Source organism: Chlamydotis macqueenii, chromosome 2 (assembly GCF_036417535.1).
Source record: "Chlamydotis macqueenii isolate bChlMac1 chromosome 2, bChlMac1.mat, whole genome shotgun sequence".
NCBI classification, from domain to species: domain Eukaryota; kingdom Metazoa; phylum Chordata; class Aves; order Otidiformes; family Otididae; genus Chlamydotis; species Chlamydotis macqueenii.
This window is the reverse complement of record NC_141557.1, coordinates 46574902-46592052: the sequence shown is the minus strand read 5'-3', so window position 1 is coordinate 46592052 and position 17151 is coordinate 46574902. Positions and strand designations below refer to the sequence as shown.

The 17151-nt window shown below is 41.8% G+C and overlaps 1 protein-coding gene across 2 annotated transcripts in view; it reads left to right on the top strand.

Annotated features, from left to right (window-relative positions):
* LOC104473156 (C-C chemokine receptor type 5) overlaps positions 1-17151 on the top strand; it is a 23762-nt gene extending 6611 nt beyond the window's left edge. Inside the window, exons 1-3 of one of the 2 annotated variants that reach the window (XM_086742825.1) lie at positions 8074-8118; positions 15195-15346; positions 16020-17151. In XM_086742825.1, the coding sequence (XP_086598951.1) occupies positions 16031-17101 (1071 nt within the window). In that variant the 5' untranslated portion in view covers positions 8074-8118; positions 15195-15346; positions 16020-16030 and the 3' untranslated portion in view covers positions 17102-17151. Of the gene's footprint in view, positions 1-8073; positions 8119-15194; positions 15347-16019 lie in introns of those variants that run through there. The other variant, XM_086742826.1, reaches the window with a different exon arrangement.

Sequence of the window (17151 nt, the reverse complement as noted above, 5' to 3'; positions counted from 1 at the left end):
CCTTTTAGCCTATAACAGAATTGTGAGTATTACACTCGGCCCACAGACAAGGCCAACTGGGCAGCATCAAGTACCTTGGTGGACAGGATAGGTTGTGGCACTGCAAACTTATGAGGTGTAGCATCCCTTTGGGGAAACCCAAATCAGACACGAGAGAGTGAATGTGCCTCACCCTGAAAACCTGAGATTTCACAGGTCTGTAAACAACAATAAATTCAAAGCCAGGTTCTGTCACATGTTTGAGATCCACCACTGAATTCAGTAAGGCAGGACGCAACAGTCATTGGCATCTGTATAATGTTTTCCAGGGCTTGACATCAGTGTTAAAAAGATCCAGATAAGAACTATGTATTACCTCTCCTCTTATTTAAAATAAAGATATAAAGAAGAAGAGCTGGATCAGCCAAAATCAATTATATTGCTCATTTGTGGCCACACACTCTTAACTACCTGTAGTCCTTACACTAGAATTTTGGCTAAAGAAACACACCTCACGTAGTCTTCTTTCTGATACCTTCTGTGGGTTTTGCTTTTCTTAATTAGAAATACATTATAATTCAAATACATTACCCAGTGCAAACCTCAAAGGCACTAATAAATTAACCCAGAAGTGAGATGCAAAATTTTCTGTGGTTTACAATTTTCTTCTGAAATGACCTCATAACCCCACTAAGTTCTGAACCTTGCTTGCCTTCAACTTTCTTTAAGAACCTGAAAATCCCAGAGGTCTGCTGAAACTCTTGTGGCTCTTAGATGACTTCTCTCTCCCTCTCTGTCAGCAGTTTCTTTCCTTCTCTTGAGCTGGAGAAGATAATCAAGAGTTCTCTCTCATGCATCCCAGTGCACTCCAGTGTCAGGTGGTCAGTCTGTCTCCCCTCCTAATGGTTTGCCGTGTTTTTCTCCTCCTTCGTGTTGATTGTCAAGCTAGCTGATAATTTTGTGTTTTCACTTGTCACAGCTTTTCCAGGTTGTGACTGATACCCAGAGCCTTTAGTCCTAATTTTTCTAGGCTTTTTTTCTCAGGCAGAGAAAATTTTAGGCTATATCCCAGGAGAGACTCCCTGATTTCAGGAAAGAAAACACAGGCTTGTGGGCCTTAGATTTAACTGGCAGTCTTTTCAATGAAATGAGTGGAGGGAGGGAAGTTGGAAGTGTCAGTGGTTAGCACTGTGTAAGTATTTAATGTTTAATGCATTTACCATATGAACAACAAGGAGATAAGAAATGGTCCCTTGTCAGTGTGAAAACAAATAACAGACAGTAAACTTCTCCACTATCCAAGGACAAGTGCTAATAATATTGAAAATATATTGTGACTTGAAGAAGTCATGTAAAATGGAGCATCAGTGTACGATGTTAATTGCACAAAGAAACATGCCAGAGATAGTTTGATTTTGAAATTTCACGTGAGTCCAAATGCAATTCAGGCAATGCAAACACTTTTTTTTTTTTCCCTAAGATTCACTTAAAGCTTTATGTAAGACTTTTTTCCAGCTTATGTACAACGTAGGCAGAAATACCAACTTTCTTTTGAATTCTCTTGCTCAGATGGCTTTTCAGTTGATGTTGGTTTTTATCACTTAATTGTGGCTTGCTTTCATCTTAACACTTACACAATCTCTTCCAAGAAGTATGGCAAACCGTCATAAAACAACAATTGCAATGTGATCTGAGAACTTCACAAATACAGATGGACTTGGCTTCATATCACACTTGCTAAAACCGATACTACTTTGCACAGTGGCACAAACAGTGTATTCACAACCATTCAACTAACAGAGAAGGTGTAAAATATCTCACTTGTGGACAAAGCTGTAAGCTAGCTCTTCCATTCCCATGATGAGACAGCAATTAGTATTGTTTTTAAAAACAGAGAGAGAATGCAATAAAATTTACTGCACCATTGTACGGAAGATGCCACAGTGATCCTCATTTGCTGGGGATGGAGAACAGCATGCACAGTCTGTGGTATCACAGACTGTGGTGCGGTTAGTTTGCCATGGATTGTGAGAAAGGAGGTTTTGCTGACTTATCTAAAGCCCAGTGTTGTATTGTCTCTACAGAAGTTACTAAGGAAATGGTGTCTCCATCCTATAAATAAAGCCTGTTGGAAGATGATTAGGGTCAGATTCAGTATGTCTATAAATTGCTGTATCGTGGCTACCAAGCTGGCTTCGGGCTTCGAGTTTTCTCAGAAATAAAGCTAGCTCCACCAAACAGGTGCACAGGAGTGGGAAGCCAGTCTTTGAGAAGACTGAAGACTATCTAGGGCCGGTTATTCTGCAAATACCTGGGAAGCAAAATCAGGGAAGACTTACATTTCAGAGATGCCAAGTCCTGTGCCACAAATACTATTAGAATCTGCAAGCTTGTCACAGGGCAGGCACAAGTTCCACCAAGGGATTTAGGCCTCTAAGCCTGAATTTACCCTACCTACCCTTAAATGCCTACTTCTAGCACATAAATTAAGTGTCTTCCCTTTCCACTTAAACTTAGCTTTTCATAGATGGCCTCTGAGGTTGTATTCCTCGTGGTCCAGGGCCCAGTGTGAAGACCAAGAACCAGCAGCTACAACAGATGGGAACAATGCCCCAGCATAATACTTCGGAGAAAAACAGTTCACAAAACAGGTTCCCCAAATTAATAGATGCAGTGCTATTCATAATCTTGGCACTTCAGCTTCGTTATTGAAAAATTGAGATAATGGTATTGATTTGTCTCATAAATGTGGTGAGAAGACAAATACTGTAATACTGTAATATCTGTGAAGCACTCAGATATTACCCTAACAGAACTAGAGACATAATCATGAGGGAAAAGCAAAATTCTGCAGTTGAAGAAAGGTCTGTGTAGTGTACATTAAATAGGGCCTGGTCCTGCACCCTACTGAAGTGCAATAAAAAGAACCCTGAATAACAAGTCCCTCAGCTGGGTCCTGCGAACTGAACAAAGCATCACGATGTGTGTACTCAAGAAGTCAACATGAAGGGCAGATTGCATTGATATTTCCTTGTGTAGTTCTTCCTGTGAGCAACACAGAATATCTTAAGGATATGCTGAACTCTCAATTTACTTACATCTCAGTTGTCAAGTCTTACTTCTCCAAGTCTTTCTGAAATGCATCAAAGCTGTGAGGAAGTACTATGACACCTGAGCAGATGGTGATGCAGCTTTCATATGCCATCAACAGAAACTGTGTTTTGCTTTTGTCTGTCTTCCTACCTCTTCTAAAACATAGTGGCCCTTTAGAACACCTGTATGGGTATGAGGACATTTCTGTCTTACTTCTTTGACATGATGCAGAGCACATACAGTTTTCATGGGCTTGAGCAGGGTACAGTCTTCGGAGTGCCCTGATAAATCTGTTCTGCTTCTGGGTGGGTCATCAGCACCATTGCTTTTTAGATCTACAGTACAGGTCTATTCCTCTTCAGCAAAAGATATAGACAGCATTATTGGGTTTACTTGCTAAAAAAACACCTCAGCCCCAAAGAACAGCGAATCAAAAATATTTGGCTTGATCTTTTTAAAAAATAAAGAATGCTTTCTCTGTTAATGAGACTCCAGGAAGACCCTTCCAACTGAGTCGTGGGATTCAGACTGGACCCCCTTGCTTTCTAAACTCCTTCCCAGGAAGGAGCCTAGGTATGGCTGGATCCAGACTTATCTCTGACTGTAATGAAGAGTTCGGACTCTAAGTTCTGTCACAGAGTTAGATTACTTCAGCTTAAGTTGGCCCCCTCCTGTGAGTGACTCAGAAAAAATAAACCCCTGGGCAATTATACCCTTCACAATCTAAGTTCCCACCCAACATATGCTCTTCATGTGCTGTCCACGTGACAATTAGTCCAATGGTATTTCAAGGCTGAGGTCTTCTCACTCCTCTTCATGCACTGTTCACTTGACAGTTGGTCCAATGGGGTTTCAGAGGCTGGGGGCTTCTTGCTCCCCATCGGATCCCCGCCCTGTCTCTAGGCAGGCCGTCTCCTTATCTTCAAAGTTTGCAGCTGGTCATTAGTTTCCTTATTTTCTGGCTTGGATTGGCCCCTAGGGCCCCCCAGTAAAAGTTTCCAAGGTCTTGTTTGTCTTTTTTTCCCTTGAGTTACAGGTTTAGTTCCCCTTATTTTGTAGAGATTACCTCCTCTGCTTAGCCATCCACGTTAATGAACAGAGTTCATTTAAAGTTCACTTATGTTAAGTTTTAAACAAGACCTACACATGCTAAGTTATACGCAAGCTACAATTCAACCTAACTTTAGGCAAATACACACTTGATTTTAATTTAGCTTATCTCTAAGCAATCATACAATTAATTCTAACATTCCATAAGTAAACCTATTTTAATCCCCAACATTCTCATCACCAAAAGCTCTGAAGATTTCATTCAGGTTATCTGAAACATTTGATTGGGCTATAACTCAGTTTTACCAATGTACAGGTTAGCTATCTAGTCTGAACTTGTTTTCTAGGCTCTTTCTATTGCTAAAGAGAGCCCCCTCCATATGGCTCCCTCCATTCTAGCCAAAGGCTTAAGACAGAGGCCATTACCTTCTGCAAATACCTACCTCTATCCTTGACTATAGAGGGAGCCCTTAGGCTAGCTAGCTGACTCCCAGCTAAGAGTGCAAGAGACAATTCCTACGGCCTAGAGCATTCAGTCTGAAGGAGTCTGGAGTGAATTACCTACTAATAGACCTTGCAAAGTCCTCCTATGTGCTCCTCCTTGTGCTCAACTGAAGTTGCCACTTGCCCATCCCTGTAAGCTTGAGGACAGTCAGCAAAATGTCTGTTGAGGGCTACTGTGGATGAAGATGGTCTGGAGGAGTCTACTGCACAGGACTCAGTATTGTGCTTGTTGAACTCCTTTTTCAACACAGAACACCTGCTTCATCCAATTTCACCATAAAAAGGCAGGCTGGAGCACACCAGAGGAATGGGAAAGCAGCTCTACCAGTATATACCTTCCCTCCTCATGCTGTCCTGCTTTGCCTGAAATTCTTAAGCAGTAAACCCTTGCAGGAAAGATGCTAAAAGTAAAATCATAGACAGTAAGTCTGAGAGAGCTCTTCAGAGATCATCCAGTCCCTTCCCAATAATTTCTCACAGGCCATGCTTTCTAGACCAATGAACACTTCATTCCTTTCCCCTGGATTTCTTCAGGGTCCCAACATCCCTGAAAAAGGGATTTTCAGGTGACTCTGTGCTTTCTAACAGGCTCTATCCTTTATAATATAGTAATAATTTAGCTACAATTCAAAATGTAGTCCCAGGTGCCTAAAATTAAGTGTCCAATATGAGATATTTCTTCTCTTTTGAATCGTTCTTTTTTTCCCCTCTATTTTAGTCTCTCTCAAACTTTATGAAATAGCTTCCAATTATTTGCATTACCATTTCAGAAAGAAACTGTCCCTGATTTTCTAAGGTCAGAGCAATAGGAACTCAGGCAGCCCAAAAACACTGTCCATTTGTCTTCAATCTAAGCACCCAAACTGGGGGGCACAAAGAATTAAAACTTTTTCAAAACAATGTGTGCAAAACTGTGCTTTCTTTCTCAAATTAGAAGTGAGTCATGATTCACTCGTTCCCCATCACAAGGATCCAATCCATTATGCCAAACTCAAGACTGCTCCTTACCTCATAGATTATGAAACCAGCATGTAGGTCTTCCAAGGATAACTTCTTCTGTGATCTTTCCTAGGACTGATCTGTATGAGAGAGAAAATGAAAACAAGGATATATCCATTCCTGAAAGATTTCAAATTTTAGCAATTCTATAAATATATGGGTGCCTTTTTTTTTCTTCCCACATTTGTTCATAAAGTACTGTCTGCACAGGCTGCTTGGTATACAACTAGGTGTTTTTCCTCTTCTGCAAGGGAGGGATTCAATCCCAAAGTGATGGATTTGCTAAGTTTCCAAAACTTTTGCCAGCACTTACAGATTGGCTCTGCTAGTTTCAGCCGTAACTGCTTTTTGCTTAGGCAAACTGAGAGAGCAAGCAAAAAGAAGGAGTTTGGTGACTCCCTAAGGCCCCTGAAAAAGGCAGAAGAAAGCCCCAGTGTCACAAGACAGAGAGGGAAGATGGCAAGGATTACTTCTGGTACACCTAGACAATTACACCCACTTGCAGTCCCTGGGCAATGGACTCCAAGGGGTCCCACTCTTGAGAGTGGAGACAAGCCCCTTCTCCAGGCGACTGCCCCTCTTTTTCATGGGACAGTGAAAACAAAATGCCTTAGGCAGGATTTTTGATCCTTCAAGCCAAGCATTTCTTTACCAGGCATAGTAGTTCACAAAAGACTGAACTTGCAAACAAAACTGCTGAACTAGTAGCCTATACATTGAGTCGGAAGAGATGTCCTGCATGGTAAAAAACAACTTTTCAAATTCAGACAGCAACTCAGAGGGAGATGGTACAGAAAGAAAATGTCAGTTGTCTCCCTGTTACCCACTGTGTCGCTGTAGGAAAGACCCTTTCTGCTCAGGCTTGCAGGTTTTCAGTGGTTTGCAGTCTACATTTACAGCAAAATCTAAACAGCCACTTCCAGATCAACAGAAAATATTTATGTTCTTTCAGCCATCACAGAGACCACTCTTCCTAAGGCCTTGCTTAGGCGCTCCTTCTGAAACAGCTCTGTGAGTCTCTTTTATACTCTCTGGAGCACACGTGGTCAGGTTATGTATCACCTGTTTTATTGAAACCTTACATAGATTTTATAGGAAATTACAAAATCCAGCTGTAATTGTAGCATAAGCTAATTTTACAGCTTTTCAGGAATACTGCAGGAAACCACCTAGCACTCTTAGAAAAAAATGGTCAACAGCTGCTGTCAAAATCTGCAAATTTGAAAAATGTAGCCTTGCTATAACTTGCTATAAAGCTGTAAAAAGACTCCCCAGAGAGCAGATAAATGGCAATATTATTCATCGGTCCTGGTTTATAATGATCACTTACATATGCATCAGTTATCACTCCAACAGCTGGAGGCTGTTGAAGCTGCAATGCCAATGGCATTGGTGAAGTGAATGTTTAAAAAAAATAAATCCATGACACCAGCCTTTATACTCAGCTACACTTCCTGCCTTTGAAGCAAAATTATATTTTAACCACTTTATGTTAATCTCTCTATTGCTTTCAATCCTGCAATGTCACCACATCAAAAAGGGAATGAGCTACAGGTTCCAGCCTCTTAGAAGTGTAAGATCATCACAAGTGCCTTTGCAAAAATTGCAACAATTTCAAGGAAGAGGTCTACACCACAGTGCTGTAGACTGCATGAGCTGGTCACATAACTGGAAGGAAGGTAGCTCTACTAGCACAGTGCTCTGCCTGGCCTAATTAGCTCTGAAACGTCAGGCCCTTGACTTGTCTGTCTTCACAATTCTCACCTAAGGCAAGTGTGATGCTGTCTAATGTGATACTGCTTTGCATAGTGGAAACATAACCTAATTTTTCTTACAGATTCTTTTTCACTAGTGATGCCGAGAGAGAGAACCATGTAGAAATTATGTAGAAGTCAGTCAGTGACAATGAAGATCACAGAATCATGGAATGGTTTGGGTTGGAAGGGACCTTTAAAGATCATCTAGTTCAACGTCCCTGCAAGAAGCAGGGATGTCTTCAACTAGATCAAGTTGCTCAGAGTCCTGTCCAAGCTGGCCTTGAATGTTGGAGGGGTTGTTTCAACAATCGTTTTAGAGACCTGAGTTTAACTTTAAAAGCACACATTCTGTTCGCTAGGTATTTCACACCACTTTGTTGAGCTGCAGAAGTGTCTAGAGCAGCTAGAAATACTTATTGTCCTGAGAATAGGATTTTATTGAAATTAACAACCCAATCTTCACCCTGTAGAGAGATGCAGTAGTTCAGACACTGACTGCTCCAGCTTCAGCTAGAGCAGAACAAGTAGATGCCCACAAAGACTTCATCACTCAGTTCTGAATTCAGCCTGGAAACATCATGTTGAGAAAAGAAGAACCGTACCCTTGATTCTTGTAATGTGTTGCAATAGATCACACAGGAAGTGCTGTTTCCTATTTTCAGATATAGGGCTTAACTATGTGTGTGTTCACAAAAAAGAAGACGACACAGTCAGACAAAACAAGCTTGATAAATCAGTGAGTAGCTATATTTTTTTTTCTTTTTTTTTAATGTAAATGTGTATACATAGATATAGATTCACTTAGTGGGGAAATATATGTGCCTACTGACAGTGGCAGCGGAGCTACCATTCAAGCAGAGACACTGTCTTTAAGAGCAATTGGGTCTTGTAACTAGCTTACAACTCAGGATAAAGCTAAATGTGAGAGTAGAGACTAGAACTGTTCAAATGGTGTAGAAAATTATAATCTTTCTCGTAGTAGAAACTTACTAAGTATTAGTTTTGAAGCTGTTCCAGGAGGTCAGTAGCTTGAAAGTGTATTCTGCTAAGGATAAAAACTGATCAGACATGAAATCCTTCACACTTAATCTAACCTCTCCAAATCTAAGATAAGTCTTGCTCTATCAGATGCAGATGGCAGATGTTCTTCACCACTATCCTATCACATGGTTTCTTTGTATTATTCAAGTATTTAATCTGTTAAAGGTGTTGTTTCATTATGATGTTATGAAGGGATATGTTCTTTGGGATTCGTTTGTCTTTTTGATGTGATGTCTCTGACCGACTAAATGAGAAAGTCTGTACTCCATATCTCATATACATCAGTCATGATTTGGCTTGCAATTTTTGTTAATGAGGTTTTATATGAAGAAAATTCATCACTACTACACTGGAATTGTACCATTCACACATACGGAAAGGTGAGCTCCTCTGCTTGGATAAATGAGACTTGCCATTTGGGTACTAGCAAAAAAGCTACAATAGCCTAAGAATAATATTTTTTTTTTTGTAGTATATGATATATGAGCTATAGCAACACTGCTTTCGTGGGACAATTGCACTGTTGTTTGCCAGGAACAGCTGACAGTGCCAGAGCAGTGGGCTTGAACTTCTCTGTGTGGAGACCCTTATAGCAGTAACATGACAGGGGCACGATCCTATGACATATGTTTGTATGTTGACAATCTCCACTCCAGACTATTCTTCTTTTTTTTTTTATACTGAAGTTCATCCCCAGAATGGTTGTGACTACAACTTTTGTTTGAATTACTTTGAATTCAATGTTTTATCTTAGGCAGTTTAAGCAGAGACACTGAAAAAAACCACCTGAACAGAGATACTAGGACAGGACTTAGCCTACACAAGAGAAGAGCCCTCTTACACATACATAGTCATGAATTGGAGGAAGACATTTAATAGCTGTCTCAAGTTCTTTTTCTCAAACTACTTACTTTCAGTGCTTATGCTACTCTTTTACTGTACATTTGTTTAGGTAAGAACCCCTCCTTTTATCTTGCCACCACATAGGCTGACTCTATTTAAATAAACTACAGAAAAGCTCAGAATATTTGCAAGATTGTCTTCCTGGTTTTGGTGGGAAATGGAAACACCTGGATCCTGAGGGTTCACAGAGAATTAAGTGTGGGTTTTTTCCAGCCCAAAATGTATTTTTCCTTGAAAGTTCTGCAGGGATGAAAAAAACCTTATCAGTTAGGAGGCAAGCAATTCCAAAGAGATGTTTCTAATGCTCAGCTGTTGTAAAAGAGGAAGAGGCTTACAAAGTGAGGTTTAATTTTGGAAGACATTATCTTTACCCAATCACATCCTGGAAATAAATCCGGTCATCACTACCACATGAAACGGTGTGTTTGAGGGAAACTGTATACAGCATTTAGATTACACTTCCATCTTTTCTTTCAGCTTTCTTGGTAACCCAAAAAATGTATGTACTTTTATGCTTGCTCCCCAAGATGTCTTTGGTGTCTGTGTACAGTCTTCTCTGTAGTTTTGCCTGTCCACAGACTCCTTCTGGAAAGTCAAGGCAAAGGTAAAGAGATAGAGCTGTTAGAAGGAAACATTGGGCACCTCTCTTGCAACACATGCTATCAGGATATGGAGTACCATTTTTCTTCATTTAAGTTTCGGTTTAACTCTGTGCTATGCTGTACTTCTCTCTCTTCATAAAGTGCCCTGGATGCTGCTGACACATACTTTTAAGCTGACTACAAGTCATTAAGCAATATCTTTTTTCTGTATGACAAACACTGCCATTTGTGAAAAGGAGGAGAGTGAGGGCAGGGGGAGCAGGGCTGTGTTACCCATTCATACATTTCAAAAGAGAAATCTTGTCTTAGACCGTAAAAGGGAAAGGGAACTTTGAGGGTCATTCAGTTTTGAGATAAGCAGCTCCATTAAAGCATGGATGCTATTCTAACCTGTCATTATCAAATGTTCTCACTTTGGTGAGGAAACTTTGTCCAAATCCCCTTTAGGGCACAGCAGAATCACTGAGCTGTGACAACTGCCATCCCTGAATAAGTCAGCGTAGCATCTCAGGAGCCTCTTTGCTTGAATTACTCCAACATGGAAATGTCTGATAGTCATACCAGCACCTAGGCACTTCTATAGCTAAAGGTGACACACCGTAGATAACAGCTAATACTCAATAGCTAGCAAGGTTTCTCTCAAAGCAGCTGAAATACAGACATTTGAAAAGATATGATTCAGAGCTATATCTTCATTACAAGAATCTCTGATGTTGCAGTAAGTACAGCTTTGTTAAAAAGTAAAGAAAAAAAATACATTTATTTTGGTTTACAACATTGCAATTATTAAGAAAATAAAATTTTCTCCCATCCAAGCTGTAACCCCATTTTCTCTCCAAGAACTCTTTCCTAGGGTGCAGATATTTGGGAGAAGGCTTGGTCACACTTGACTGTACCCAACTTCTTGAAGACTCAGAACATAACCAGTCCTCTGAGGAGAAATGAGAGTAGCCTCTTATTGGACTGCTCATATATTTAGATGCTTTTGCATGATAAGCACACAGGATAAATTAGAAGGGAAGGAGGGCATTAAAGAGAAAATTCTTCTTCTCTAATGTTTCTACCTTAGGTTTGACTCAATTGCCTGCTTTTGCAGAAATCATTCAGAATTTCTGTTAGCAACAAAAACTACCCCGTGCATGCAGAAACTGTGGGTGTCTGGGTAGGACAGCGGGTATTGATGGCTGCATGCAGTCCATAAAGCTGTCGTAGTTCAGCCCCAACGGGGACCAGACTACGCAGTCTCTCTCTCACTCCCCCCACTCTCCGAGAGAATAGGAGGAGATTTGACAAACAAGAGAAAACCAGAAAAAAAAAAACCAAACACGCAGGTTAAGATTGAACAAAAAGTAAATTTAACAGTAATGACAGAAGAAAACAAGACAGTGATGGAACACAAATACAGTACAATAGCTCACAACAGATCTCCACTGTCTCCAACAGTCTCTTCCAAGTAGCAGGGGGCCTCCCTTCACCACCCTCCTCACTTATATACTGAGCATGATGTCAGATGGGATGGAATAGCCCTTTGGCTAATTTGGGTAAATTAACCCCAGCTGTTAGCTAATTAGTTAACTATCCCAGCCATAGGGGCTACCAGCTTCAGTTCTCCACCCAGCTCAGGTAAATATTAACTCTATCCTGGCCAGAACCAGGACAAAAGCAAATGAGAAAGCCCTGCAAATGAAAATCATTAAGACTTCCTGAATACTCATTTGTAATTTTAGAAGGAAAATAAGAGAGAAATAAGCCAAATAATTACAAATTCCCAAATCAGAATATCTCAGAAGAGCACGTTTATGCTTAAACGTGAGCACAAGAGCAGAGATAAACCCGGAGATTCCTTTAGTAACACATCCATTCTGAAGGGTCATGCCTAGATAATTTTAGAGCTAAAACCAGACCTCTTGCCAGGGGCTACAGCTTCTGCAGAAGATGTTCCTTTCTGCATAAAAATGAAAACTGAAAAAAATGGTTAAGGATAAATGAAAAAAAAATCAAATGCAAACAGTAGTTTCCAATATACTTTGTTAGCCAGATCAGTTTTCTAAAGATCTTTGTGATTAACAATGCTTGTGTGCAAAGGATAAGGAATTTTTTACAAAGTGTTTCAGAAAATATTTTTAATATTTTGTGCTTGTTGTGAAGAGGAGGATCTGACTTCTATTCCATGCAAACACTCAGAGACTTCCCATCAGGTCATAAAGAGTAAACAAAATAACTACACTACATGCTGTCTTTCTAGGCAGCTGTCGTAGTTCAGCCCCGATCGGAACCAGACTACGCAGTCTCTCTCTCACTCCCCCCACCCTCTAAGAGAATAGGGAGAGATAATATAAGAAAAAAAAGGCTCGAGGTTTGAGATACAGACAGGGAGAAATCCTTAAAGTTACCGTTACGAGCAAAACAGACTCAACTTGGGGAAAACTATTCATTTATTACTACAAACAATGCAGGATAATGAGTTAGAGAACCAGATGACCTCCCTCAACCCCTCCCTCTTCCCGGGCTTAACATTATCGGGGGCAGAAAGCAACAAAAGGGGGAAGAGGGAATGGGGGTTATGATCAGTTCATCACACGTTTTACGCCACTGCTTCATTGTCGGGGGAAGAAATCCTCACATTTCCCCCCTGCTCCAGCGTGGGGTCCCTCCCACAGGCCACAGTCCTTCGTGAAACTGCTCTGACGTGGGTCATCTCTTTCCATGGGGTGCAGTCCCTCCAGAGCAGCTGCCCCAGCAGGCCCTCCATGGGCCACAGCCTCCTTCAGGCCTCCATCTGCTCCAGCGTGGGGTCCTCCACAGGCTGCAGGTGGATCTCTGCTCCTCCGTGGACCTCCATGGGCTGCAGGGGGACAACCTGCTCCACCATGGTCATCACCACAGGCTGCAGGGGAATCTTGGCCAGGAGCAGCATTATTCCTCCCCTTCCTTCTTCACTGACCTTGGCATCTGCAGGCGTTCCTCTCACAAGAAAAATTCTTCACAACAGGCTGGCAGACGCCTCTCAGGATCTTTTTACATCTCATTCACATCTCATCTCCTCTCCACTTCTTGCAGCTGGGCCGGGCTGAGTTGGGCCCAGTCGGCTGCCCGGCGGGAGGCCAGAGGGTGAGGCCTGCAAGGCCCACAAGGCTCGCGCCTCCCCATCTTTGCTCCCGCTCAGCTTCTTCACATCTTTTCTTCTTTTTTTTTTTTTTCCTGTTTTCCCCTTCTTAAATACGTTATCACAGAAGCATTATCACAGAACATTCTGCTACCAATTGGCTTGGCCTTGGCCAGCAGCAGGCCCACCCTAGGCCCAACTGAGTCCACTGAACAAAGGGGAGCAACTTCTAGCAGTTTCCTACAGAAGCTTCCACTGTAGCTGCCCCTCACTAAATAAAACCAGAACAGCAGCATCCGTGTGAATTGTACAGGGCAGGAGCTCAATTCTGGTAGTGGGAAGGCATGCTGGGTTGGGCTGAGATGGAATTAATTTTCTTCACAGCAGCCCTTATGGTGCTGTCTTTTAGATTTGTGACCACAGCTGGGACAAGTGACCAAAACTGATCAAAAGAATATTCTGTGCCGTATAATGTCATGCTCAGCAATAAAACTGGTGAGGAGAAAGTTTTTCAAAGTAGGCATTGCTCAGAGACTGGCTGGCCATCCCTCTGCTTGGTGGGAGGTGGCAAGCATTCGTCCTTGTATCATGTCTTGTGGTTTTTTCTGTTTCCTTCACTTATTCAACTGTCTCTATCTCAACCCACATGTTTTTCTTGCTTTTGCCCTTCTGATTCTCTCCCCTATGCCCCTGTGGAGGGAGTGAATGAGTGACTAGATGGGGGCTTAGCTGCCAGCTGCGGTCCACCCATCACAGGAGACAAGACTTGGGCTGCAAAGGAGACAAATCTGTAGGGAATCAGTTACCTCTGGTTCTGTTACTCCCATAATTATTTTCTGTTGTTTTTGAATCTCAAAATAAGTTCCAAACTAGATTTTAAAAGCTATTACTTTCCTTGTGTATTTACAAAGATTCAACAAGGCTAAGTGCACCAGGGGAGGTTTAGATTGGATATTAGGAAAAATTTATTCACTGAAAGGGTTATCAAGCACTGGAACAGGCAGCCCAGGGAAATGGTTAAGTCATGATCCCTGCAGGTATTTATAAGTTGTGTAGACGCGGCGCTGAGGGACATGGTTTAGTGGTGGATTTGGTAGTGTCAGGATTAGGGTTGGACTTGATGATCTTAAAGGTCTTTTCCAACCTAAATGATTCTATGATTCTATATAAGTATGAGTGTACATATATGTGTGTATATATATATGTACGTATACTTGTGCATATACACACACAGAAAATTGTTTTAACACTGTGTAATCAATAAAATTTGTTCATGAAGAGCATTTGTATTATACATATATCCACTGAGATAAAGACCCAGATTAAAACTAGGTTCTCTGGATCCTGAATTGTCTGTAATTACATATTAGGAAATAACCCTTGCCTCAAACAGCTGAGTAGGCTGACATGAGCTTAAGACAAAATCCTCTTCCCAGCTTCTCACGGGACACGCAGGAATTATTCAATTTTCTCCAGAGGTCTGTGAGAAGACAGATCTACACTTTTCAGAGACCAAATCACACAAAGCTATGCTTCTGCATCTGAGTCATGGTCCTACCATGGAGCTGGTAAATGGGAAAGGTTTGGCAATGGGAAGGGTTTGGCGACAAGAATGGTTGATATCAAAATCACATGGCTTTACCTGTTCCCACTGTAACACAACTTGCTTGCAGGCTTTCACAGCTCTGCTGCACACTCACCTCCCAGGCTGTGACTCCTTCTTGCAAGGGAAGCCCAGTGCCCCCAGTAGTACCCAGACCAAACCTGGAGGGACAGAGAGTTTGGGCAACCCTTGCACTTCCTCAGTTCCAGTGTCACCTCACTGGAAACACTGACTAACAAAGGATGAAGGATGATATCAAACAACCACTACACATGAAGAAATGTTAGTGCACAGTCATAGTGATGGCCATATCTGTCTTTTGCCTTTGTGCTTCTTCCAAGACACTTAGCCAATCTAAACTTTGGAGCTCCTGAATCGTAGCTGTTATACAGCAACTGAAACACAGAATCAAAACTTCGTTCATCCCTGAGCATTGAGGAGGTCTTTCAATAGACAGGAAGATGCCACAACAGATTGAATTTTATAAACCACACTGATAGCAACTGTTATCTTTTATGCCATTTGCCAAGGTGTTTGCTTCTCTGTTCTTTCCACAGGACCGTTTCCTTCCAGAGCTACAAAAGACCAGCACGCTTCTGTGGCCTGCACGTGACTCAGACTCCATAACAGACAAAGTGTTTGCCATTTTAACCTAGCCCAACACTGTTGACTTGCAGCTCTACAACACCCAGGAGAGCAGGTCCACCCGGTGGGTATATTTAGTACTGTGCAAAGATCATTTCTACACCTCCAGTGACCTGATTCCCACAGGCATCAAGGCTCCCAGGAAGGCACAAACAACCTGAACAAGTACCAGTCAGTTTCTCCTACCCATGTCACAGCACCTTTCCAAACACTGGTTTACACCTTGCCAGTGCCTGGTCCTCCCTGAGTGAGGGCTGCAGTACAGGCTGGCACAATGAGAATGTAGCCAGGTGCCAAGGACAAGCACAGCTACGTGCTGTGTGCCAGTCGCTGTGCCTTCTTGTTGCTGACCTGCTGGCTCGCTGTGCCCCTCTGGTAAGCCACTGGGGAGCACAACAGCCCTGAACTACCCACTGCTCACATTGAATTCATCATTCGGCTGCTTCTGCTTGGGTCAAGCAACTGGCAGGCTCTGCTGAGGAGGAACAATGTACCAGACAGCGTACCTGTAGGAAACGACATGCAGCACACCTCCAACATGCAGCAACATGACTTCACAGGTATAGAGATTGGTTTCCTGGGAGCTCTGCAATTTATTTTCTTCCACACATTGACATAGTAATGCTCATGTGCTCAACAGCAAAAAGCATTCCAGATCAAGACATCAGCATGTTTCATCCCCCTCACGGCCAAGCTTGGCGTTTCCTCTAGTTTAACATCCTTTTCTTCCTTTCCAGACCTACACACCATGGAAAATCATACCATGGACTCAGCTGACCTGCTGTTGACAACAGAATTTGACTACGGTGATTCAGCACCATGCATGGGAACTGAGGAAAAGCATTTTGCAGCAACATTTTTGCCACCGCTGTATTCTTTGGTGGTGATATTTGGCCTCACAGGAAACATGCTCGTTGTCCTTATCCTGGTAAAATACAAGAGATTGAAGAGTATGACCGACATCTACCTGCTCAACTTGGCAATTTCTGATTTGCTGTTTGTATTTTCTCTCCCTTTTTGGGCTTACTACGCTGTTCACAACTGGATTTTTGGGGAGGCACTGTGTAGAATTCTCTCAGGTGCCTACCTCCTTGGCTTCTACAGCGGGATCTTTTTCATAATCCTCTTGACCCTAGACAGGTATTTGGCCATAGTGCATGCAGTGTTTGCTTTAAAAGCTAGGACAGTTACGTATGGCATCCTCACCAGCACTGTCACTTGGGCTGTTGCTCTTTTTGCTTCTGTTCCTGGGATAGTATTTCACAAAACTCAAAAGGAAAACTCACGTTATACTTGCAGTGCTCATTATCCAAGCGATTCCAGAATAAATTGGAAGTACTCCTATACTTTAAAGATGAACATTCTGGGACTTATTGTTCCAATGATCATTATGATTTTCAGTTACTCACAAATTCTAAAAACCTTATTGAGATGCAAGAATGAGAAAAAACATAAAGCAGTCAGACTTATTTTCATTATAATGATTTTTTACTTCATCTTCTGGACACCATTCCATATTTCTTCTTTTTTGCATACATTTCAAAGTTTACTCTTCAACCCAAATTGTGAAATCAAAGGTCAGCTGGAGAAAGCAATCCAAGTGACAGAAACAATATCAATGATCCACTGTTGTATTAATCCTGTGATCTATGCATTTGTTGGAGAAAAATTTAGGAAATATCTTTATGCATTTTTCCGAAAGTATTTTGCAGCCCACCTCTGCAAAAAATGTCCAAATCTGTATCATGAAAAATTAGATAGAGTTAGTTCCACATTCACACCATCCACTGCAGAGCACGACATCTCTACTGGACTGTAAAAGTACACCAAAACATTAGTTAATAAATGTTGCATCACTTGCTTTGCCTT